Source organism: Elephantulus edwardii, unplaced genomic scaffold (genome assembly GCF_000299155.1).
Source record: "Elephantulus edwardii isolate Elephantulus edwardi_28Jun2011 unplaced genomic scaffold, EleEdw1.0 scaffold00230, whole genome shotgun sequence".
NCBI classification, from domain to species: domain Eukaryota; kingdom Metazoa; phylum Chordata; class Mammalia; order Macroscelidea; family Macroscelididae; genus Elephantulus; species Elephantulus edwardii.
The window spans coordinates 888,001-898,318 of NW_006399980.1; the positions used below are offsets into that span (position 1 = coordinate 888,001).

A 10,318-nucleotide genomic window follows, 5' to 3' on the forward strand; every position below is an offset into this window, starting at 1 on the left:
CTCCTTGGAGGCAAGGATTCTGAGGCTCCGTCTAACATACTTTGGACATATTGTGAGGAGAGACCAGTCCTTAGAGAGGGACATCATGCTCGGGGGGGTGGAGGGACAGCGTAGGAGAGGAAGGCCCTCTATGAGGTGGATTGATTCAGTGACTGGTAATTGGGATGGGAGTGTTGGAGACAGTGCGATTGGCACAGGACAGGGCGGAGTTTAGGGCTGTTGTACAAAGGGTCGTTATAATTCGCAGGCGACTCGATGGCACATAACAACAACAACATAACTTTTTTTACTACAAGATTCTGGTTTTCTTTGTAAAAATAATATTTTTAAGAGTTTCAACTAAAATAATTGAGTGTGTAAATGTGCATTTACCTCTACTGGCACTTTTTGAAAAGTGGCAACCAGCCAAGTCATTTCATTGCTACTGTGCCACATGTCACCTGCTCACTCATTCTGGACTCACTCTCTGGAAACCAGTTCTTAAGTGCCCCTACACTGTCTGGTTTGCCCAGCTCAGCTCACTGCCCCTCATATGGCTTGTTTGAATAAGCAGAGATACTTATTCCTTAATTGTAATCATCCACCCAAAGTTCATTTGGTTTTGGAAGTATATAGGAGGAAACTGCCTGTCTTTCCCCCTTGAAACCGCTGTTGGATTTGAACCAGTACAGTCCCAACTTTTGGGCTAGCAACGTAACTCTCTACAGACCAGGCCACCAGAACTCCCTAATTTGAAGTATCATTTATATTGGCATATAATACAAATTATATTATTGTTGTTGTTGTTTATGTGCCATCAAGTTGTTTGCGACTCATAGTGACCCTGTGTAAAACGGTTCTATACTCTGCACTAACCTGTGCCAATCTTATTGTCTCTGATGACACACCAATTCCCCACGACTCCAGTCACTGAGTCAACCCAGGTCATCAAGGATCTTCAATTCTTGCACTGTCCCTCCACCCTCCTAAGCATGACATTCCTCTCCAAGGACTGGCCTCTGATTGCAACATGCCCAAAGTATGTCAGATGAAGCTTCAGAATTTGCTTCCAAGGAGCAGCCTGGTTTAAGGACAAATCTATTTGTTCTCCTAGTAGTCCGTGGTATATTCAATACTATTCACTAGCCCCACAGCTCAAAGGCATCAATTCTCCTTCTCTCATCCCTAGTCATTGTCCAACTTTCTGATACATAGCAAGTAATTGCAAAGACCATGGCCTGAATCAGGTGCATCTTAGTCTCCAGACTGACCAATTACAATTCTATATTATAGAATGTTTACAATGTGAAAGGTATTTCAGTCTATCAAAGTCTTATGTAGCAGATTATTATTATGGCTATTTTTAAAAAGATAACCTACAGACAGGAGAGGATAAAATAGATGAATGGGGCCTTCTAAGTATCAAATGTCTGTGCACATCCAAAAACTTCTCCAACAGGATAAAAAGGGAAGCCACAGACTTGGAAAAAAATATTTGGTAATGACATGTCTGATAAGGGACTTATATCTAAAATTTATATGCTCGAGTACCACAAGATAAAGGTAAATAGCCCAATTGAAAAATGGGCACTCGATATGAACTCACTCACCAAAAAAGACATTCAGATAGTAAACAAACACATGAAGACATGTTCAAAATCTCTAGGTCGTAGAGAGATGCAAATGAAAACAACTATGAAATATCATCTCACCCCCCAGTAAGAATAGCAAAATTCAACAGAGCAGCAAACAGCAAATGATGGTGAGGATATGGAGAAACTGGAACCCTTATTCACTGTTGGTGAGAGTTTAACATGGTGCAGCCACTATGGATGGCACTATGGTGCTTTCTCAAAAAGTTGGAAATAGAAATACCATTTAACCCAACAATTCCATTACTAAGAATATACCGCAAAGAACCCAGAACTGCCACCCAAGAAGATATATGCACACCCATGTTTATTGCTGCTTTGTTCACAATAACAAAGAGTTAGAAACAACCTAAATTCCCATCAACAAATGAATGGATAAAGAAGCTGTGGTATAGGCACAGAATAGAATATTATGCAGCACTGAAAAATAAGGAAGTCATGAAATATTGTACAAAGTGGGTGACCCTGGAGAACATTATGCTGAGTGAAGTATCTAATTCACAAAAGGACAAATATTGCATAATGCCACTATTATAAAACAGGACTGATATGGGGATTCGGGGAAACTAAGAAAAAAGGGGATAAATAATGTACAAAGCACTAAATCAGACAAGAGAGAACTGTATAAAAGGAATGTATGATTAGGTAGTATTGGCATGACAGAAGTCCAGAATAAGAGCTGCATAGTAAAGCAGATTAGGGTGACGGACTGTATAACTATGAAAGATTTTTTTTTTTCCAAAGAGAAAAGTGAACTAGAGGGGCAAGGAGGCAAGGAGAAAAATGCACAACAATGAATGAATGGAAATCTAAGTTCTATATAAACTTTCATTAAAATATGAATTTTTTTAAAAGTCAAACTAAGATGGGTTAACTTTACTGCCATGGAGTCAGTTTTGTCCTGTTCAAATTTCTAAGGCCATAAGTTTTATCTAGTTTTAGGTAGTTTTTACCTACCTTTCTCTTGCAAAGTCATGATAGATTCAAACTGCTTTAGTCACCTGGCCTTTTGTTATCAGGTTAACACTCAATGGTTTACCACCAGAGCACCTTGAAGACCAAACCAGTAAACAGTGAATTTGGGTTTTGAACCTAAAGTTGTCCAGCTTCAGACTGTGTTATCTTTAACTCCTAAACTATAATTATTATGCTTAGTATTTTTCCCTCCATGGTGAGATCTTAAATAATTAGAAATACTTTTCAAAGATTGTGTGTCTTTGTTTCTGAGAATGATCTATCTTAAGTTGTGGAAACACAAGATTGAGATTTCAATTAAAAAGACCTCCCAAGGATACAAAGATTCAATACAATACTTTAGCCATGAGGATGCTCAGAGGAGGGAGATACCACACAAGAGAGAAGGATCTTTGTAAGATTAAGCCCATGAGATTTCAGGTGAAGTGTTCATTAAGCTAATTCTCTGAAGAGAAAGGAGGAAAGATTCAATTGACACACTTAACCTCTATTGTCCTCAACCTTCTCTCCAATATACTCCTAATACATGTAAACGCAAGCATGCACATATGCACAGAGAGACAGAGAGACAGACAGAGAGAGAGATAGAGAGAGACAGAGACAGGCAGACAGACAACTAGCTTGCTCAAGAAAACAGAGTGACCAAGAAGAAAGCTGCTCTGATAATTTTGACATCTACATATTCTATTTTTTGACAACTTGTCCTCAGAGAGTGAATTAGAGGAGGTCCATTCTCTACTTACTCCCAGTTTTCACCTAGGATAATTGTGTGCAGGAGACGCCTCTTCAGTTGTAGAGGTAACCCGTGCTCAGGAGAGTTTGCTCCCGGCAGTCAGTGTCTGGTTGCCAGCTGTCTGCCTGCCAGCAAGTCAGCACTCCGCACAGCTGATCTTCGAGGTTCACTCACCTGTACGCAAGGTCTGAACCCAGCACTAGAGGAGGGGCAGCACTGGACTGGTCCCTGAGCATGGCTCTGTGCTCTGCTCCAACAGTGTCCCTAGACTTGGTCAATCAAGCCCAAGAAGCTGTTAATTATTACCTACCTCTTTTCACCACTGCAGGGCAGGGAAGTGTTAGAAACCTGAGCCACTCCCTACACCACAGTGCATGTTGGGAGTGTTTACTTTCTTTCTTAGGAACAGCTGATAGGAACACTCCCTTGCTCCCTGACACACATCTTCAGAAGCAGATGGACATTCTGATTTTGGTTAACACTTTATCTACTGCCTTGGACAGATTTACATGCCCACCCTAACTATAAATAAAGCTTCTACAAGAAATGGCACTAACTAGGATTGAATGTCTTTCTTTTAAACATTTTCTCTTTCCCTTTGCAATTTCTTCATTTTCCTTCTTCTTTTCACCATTTTATCTTTCTGCTGTCACTCTTCCACTTGCAGCAGTGGTTTGCTCAACTTAGGGTGCATCCATTTCAAAAGCAAACCAGTTGTTGTCTAGTTGGTCCTGATTCTTGGTGACCCCATGTGTGCCAGAGCAGAACTGTCTGCTGTAAGGCTGTCGAGGGTGTCAACTTGCAGTAACAAATAGCCAGGTCTCTCTTGCAGTGTGCTTTTGGATGGGTTCAAAATATGGGATCTTCTAGTTAGCACTTAACGGCTTACCCAGGGAATCCCAGAGTGAATCAAAACTATCTTTGCTGTTGTTAGGTGATGCCGAACTGACTAAAACTCATAGAAACCATATGCACAGCAGAATGAAACTCTTCCCAGTTCTGTACCAGCCTCACAATCTCTGCTGAGCTTTAATCCGTTGCTGCAGTCACTGTGTCAAGCTATCTTGTTGAAGGTCTGCCTCTCCTTCATTGGCACTCTGCTCTTCAAGTATGGTGTCCTTCTTGATGACATGCACACAGGAATTGTGCAGCCAACACAAAGGTACTACATGCTTTTAATCTTCCAGCCATTCCACAGGAGAAAGATGGGCAGTCTCCTCGCGGGAGATTCATTGTCTCTGAAAACACACACACGTGCACACACACACACACACACACATCCTTTGTATATGCTATCCCTGTTGCCATGGCATCTTTTAAATCCTGTTTGAACTTCTTTCATTTCCTTGTCTATGTACTGTTCTAGCCATTTTTAAATGATCTTCAGCAACATTTTGATTGCATACGATAATAATGATATTGTTTAATAATCTCCACATTCTGTTGGATTGTCTCTCCTGGGAATGGAACAAATATGTATCTTTTTCAGCCATATAGCTGTCCTCCAAATTTTCTGACACAGACTGATGAGCATATTCAGGGCGACATCTGTTATTTGAAACATGTCAGTTAATATGCCATTGATTCCCGGGGCCTTTTTTCTTTCTACCAATACCTTCATTGCAGCTTGGACTTCTTCCTTCATTGCCACTGACTCTTGATCTTATGATACTTTCTGAAATATTTCAGTGTTGGCCAATTCTTTTTGATACAGTGATTCTGTGTATTTTCTCTTATTTTTGCGATTCCTAGATCTTTCAAGATTTTTACTATAGAATCTTTCAGCATTGCAACTTGAGGCTTGAATTTGATTTCACTTCTTTCAGATTGAGGCAAGCCTTTTGAGTTCTTCCCTTTTTATTCTAGCTCTCTGAACATTATGTCATGACATTTTGTTTTCTTGTTTTAATTTTTTTACATATTTGTGAATATATATTTGAATAATAGTCATATCGTGTATGCTCATGGACAATATCTTATCACTCATAATATTGTATTTCAAAATAGAACTTGAATGTTTTTAATCTATGAATACAATAGCATTCTTCTGGTGGTTTTTTTTTTTAATTCAGGCACAGCATATCATGTGATTGATTCAAAGCGACCAATGCCAATAGGGACATCATTGCCAATGTCAGATGGATCTTGACCAAAAGCAGAGAGTACCAGAGTGATGTCTGCATTTCATTGTCTCTGGAAAGATATTTGACTATGTGGATCACAACAAATTGTGGTTAACCTTGAGAAAAATGGGGATCCTGGAACACCTGATCGTACTCATGCAAAACCTATAATTGGATCAGGAATCAGTCATCAGAACAGAACAAGGAAACACTGCATGGTTGAAAATTAGAAAGGAGTGCATCAAGGATGTGTCCTGTCTTCATGCCTGTTCAATCTGTATGTGGAACACATAATTTGACAAACTGGACTTTATGAGAAGGAATGTGACATCAGAATTGGAGGAAGACTCAACAACCTGCATTATGCAGATGACACTACCTTACTTGCTGAAACTGAAGAGGACCTGAAGCATCTGCTGCAAAGGGTCAAGGACTGTAGTTTGCAATATGGATTGAAGCTCAACATCAAGAAAACAAAGATTCTCACCTCTGGGCCAATTGGCAACATTGTGATAGATTCAAAAGAGATGGAGATTGTTAACAATTTCAGGGTGCTCAGTTCCACAGTCAATATTCTTGGCACCAACAATCAGGAAATCAAAAGATGAATTGCATTAGGGATATCTGCTGTTAGAGACCTCTCCAGAGTGCTAAAGAACAAGGATTTCAGTCTAGAGATTAAGGTGTGCCTGATCCAGACCATCTTCTTAGCAGTTACTTGCTATGCATCAGAGAGCTGTACAATGACCAAGGATGACAAAAGAAGAATTGATGCCTTTGAGTTGTGGTGCTAGAGAAGAATTTTGAACATAAAATGGACTGCCTAGAGAACAAACAGGTATGTTCTAGAAAGAGTGAAACCAAGCTGCTCCCTGGAGGCAAGGATTTTGAGACTCAGTCTCACTTACTTTGGTCATGTAGCCAGGAGGGACCAATGTTTGGAGGGAGATATCATGCTTGGTAGGCTCAAGGGAGAGCACAGGAAAGGAAGACCCTGGATAAGACAGATTGACACAATAATGAGGATGCTAAAAGTAGGTGTGTCACAAGAGAGAAATCAGTTCAAGGTAGAGCAGGTTTCAGAGCTATTTTGCATTGGGTTCCTATGAGTTGCAAGTGACTTTATGACACATAACAACAACAGTAATGCCTAGAATGTCAATTTTACGTGTTCTGCTTTATGTTTTAAAACTTTTAGTTTTCCAAAATTCATTCTTCATACATTCATTCTTCAAAATTCATTCATTCATTCATACTTTGTACACTCCATGTTCCAACTACTAAAGGTTGTTTACATCTGTTTCTCCTTATTTTTATTGACTTCCATATTCTTCTACTGGAGAAGAATTTGACAGACATCAAGGTTGGAAAGCTGCTGTACTCAAGAATAATAATTTTGTTATTAGAGAAATGTGGCATCAGGATTGGTGGAAGAATCATCAACAACCTGCGTTATGCAGATGACACAACCCTGCTTGCTGAAACCGAGGAGGACCTGAAGCGCTTGCTGCAGAAGGTCAAGGATTGCAGCCTTCAATATGGATTGAAGCCCAACATCAAGAAAACAAAGATTCTCACCACTGGGCTAATTGCAACATCAGCATGGATGGTGAAGAGATTGAGATAGTTAATAGTTTTAGTTTGCTTGGCTCCACAATCAACACTCTTGGTGACAGCAGCCAGGAAATCAAGAGATGAACTGCATTGGGAAAGCCAGCTGTGAGGGGCCTTTCAAGACTACTGAAGAGCAATGAAGTCAGGCTGGAGACTAAGGTGTGCCTGATCCAGGATATAGTCTTCACGATTACGTGCTATGCATCAGAGAGTTGGACAGTGAATAGTGTTGATAGAGAATTGATGCCTTTGAGTTTTGGTGCTGGAGAAGAGTGTTGAATATACCGTGGACTGATAGAACAAACAGGTTTGTCCTGGAGAGGATGAAGCCAGAATGCTCCTTGGAGTCAAGGATTCTGAAGCTTCGTCTGACATACTTTGGGCATGTTGCAAGGAGGGACTGGTCCTTGGAGAAGGACATCATGTTTGGCAGAGTGGAGGAGCGGCGAAGGAGAGGAAGACCTTCGATGAGATGGATTGATTCTGTGACTGGAGCGGTGGGAATAAGTGCATTTGAGATGGCTAACTTGACACAGGATAGAACAGCGTTTAGAGCTCTTGTACATAGGGTCGCTGTGAGTCGCAAATTACTCAATGGCACATAACAACAACAACAACATCTACTAGATTGGTTTTGGTTTTGGATATTTTGTTTTCCTTAATACTTTTACTTTCAGAAAGGATATTGCAAAGACTTAAGGACCTTCAGGTAATATGTTACAAGAGTGTATTAACTACATAGATACATTATTGATACTTTACCTTTTTTCTATATAACACAAGATCTGATAATCTTAAGATAATAGTTTATTTTGCAAATGCAAACTTTTCTGTTGTATGCTATTTCATTGATTCTGAATCACAGGGAACCAACTGGCAGAGTAGAACTTCCCATAGAATTTCCTAGGTTGAAATCTTTCTAGAAGTATATCACAGGGCTTTTCGTTCATAGAGGAATTGTTCAGTTTGAAAAACTGATCTTTCTGGTAATAACCAAATGATTTAAACCATTTCACCACCAAAATATTTTTCTATATAAAAATTCAGAGTCCTCAAAAGAAATGCAATGCATATTTTACAGAGTTAATCAAGCAAAGTGGTTTTCTGGTGACCAGCAGACTTAAATGCCAAGTTAACTGACTGGCTTGCCTTCACTCTACATTTTCAGGCTATTTGTTAGATATTGATTACTTTGAGTAAGATTGTATGTGTCAAAAAAAGGCTCAGCCACTTTCTCTCTTTCATATATGGGTTGTGGAGGTCAGGAATCATCATACATTTTTTGAGCTATTTTAATAAGCTGAATAAAATTAGAAAACTGCACTTATTGGATGACAATAAAATATTTCTAATTCATATATGAAGGCAGTGTAACTTGTTATAACTTGTGGTCATTCATTTGATTGCCTAGTCTAACTCCAGAGACCTCTGATGCGTGGTTGCTGTTAGTGACTGACCTTTGAATGATGACTAATAGAATCTACTCTGTTTACATCTTCTAGATTCCAGACAGTCTTTGTTCAAGTCTTTGCTCCTCCCTCGTTCTCTGCATCCTATGGAGATTATTTGTTCATTATCAGAATCTGGTCAACACTGTTTTGTATTTTTTATCTGAAAGTATTCTTGAAATGTTTATTCTGATAACTGGTTTAGTTAGAGGCTTAGTGACTTTTGGTTTTGAATATTTAATCTTTTAACAAAGATATCATTTTTACTATGAAATAGCAAATGCATGTTATTGTTGGTAGGTGCCATTGAATCGAGTACGACCCATAGCGACTCTATAAATAACAGATCTTAACTCTGTCTATCCTGTGCCATTGTCACACTTCCTGACAGAAATACTAAAGCCCATTGTGGTAGTTACTGGGTTGATACACCTCATTGAGGGTCTTCCTTTCCTTTGTTAATCCTCTGTCTTTCTGAGCATAGTGTCCCTTTCCAAGGAATAGCCCCTCTTAGCAACATACCCGTAGTTAGTCTGTAAGGTAAAGTTTTATCATCTTTGTCTACAAAGAACACTCTGGCTGCATTCTCTTCAAGACATACCTGTTTGTTCTTTTGGCAGAGCATGAGATCGTCAGTATTTCCGCTAATAACAGCTCAAAATTATCAATTCTTTGTCATCCTTATTCACTGTCCAGCTCTCAGATCCATAATAAATGATGTGAAGACAATAGCCTGAATCAGAAGAAGCTCCTTAGTTCTCAAACTGCATACTTAGTTCCTAACTGCATACTTTCCCAGTGTAATATATCTTCTGACTGCTGGTAACAAGGGTGCTGATTGTACATCCAAGTAAAATGAAATTGTTGACAGTTTTAATTTTTTTCTCCACATAACGTGATAGATACCAGAATATGATAGATACAGAACAATGCTTATGTGAAAACTGTACTTGGACCAGGATGCAATCATCAGAAAAGAGCAAGGAAACACTGCATGGTTCAAAATCAGAAAGGGTGAATGCCAGTGATGGACTCTATCTCTATATCTTTTAAATCTACATGCAGAATAGATCATCTAGGAGTCTGGCCTCTATGGGGAGGAATGTGGTATCAGGATTGGTGGAAGACTCATCAACAAACTGCGTTATGTAGATGACTCAACCTTGTTTGCTGAAACTGAGGAGGACCTGAAGCCAAAGACTACAGCCTTCAATATAGATTGAAGTTCAACATCAAGAAAACATAGATTCTCACCACTGGGCTGATTAGAAGAATCATCTTGGATGGTGAAGAGATTGAGATTCTTAACAGCTTCAGTTTGCTTGGCTCCACAGGAAATCAAGAAAAATTGCATTGGGAAAGTCTGCTGTCAGGGACCTCTCCAGAGTACTAAAGAGCAATGATATCTGTCTTGAGACTAAGGTGTGCCTGATCTAGGCCATAGTCTTTACAATTACGTGCTATTCATGAGAAAGCTGTACAGTGACTTGGGATGATAGAAGAAGAATTGACACCTTTGAGCTGTGGTGCTGGAGAAGAGTATTGAATACTCGTCTCACTAGAAGAACAAACAGGTTCATTCTGGAGAGGGTGAAATCAGGCTAGTTTTTGGAGGCAAGGATTCTGAAGCTTCATCTCACATACTTTGGGCATGTTGCAAGCAGTCTGTGGAGAGGGACATCATGCTAGGGAGAGTAGAAGACCTTGAGAGCCCAAGAGAGGAAGACCTTGGATGAGATGGATTGATTCAGTGACTAGGGTAGGGGAAGCATGTGTGTCAGAAATTATAAGATT

At 39.6% G+C, this 10,318-nt stretch overlaps 1 protein-coding gene across 1 annotated transcript in view; it reads right to left on the reverse strand.

The window, feature by feature from the left end:
* Positions 1 to 3,575, reverse strand: part of RASSF6 (Ras association (RalGDS/AF-6) domain family member 6) — a 93,184-nt gene extending 89,609 nt beyond the window's left edge. The window contains exon 1 of the mRNA XM_006898464.1: positions 3,514 to 3,575. Within this exon, the coding sequence (XP_006898526.1) occupies positions 3,514 to 3,575 (62 nt within the window). The remainder of the gene's footprint in view (positions 1 to 3,513) is intronic.
* Between the last annotated feature and the right edge of the window lie 6,743 nt (positions 3,576 to 10,318).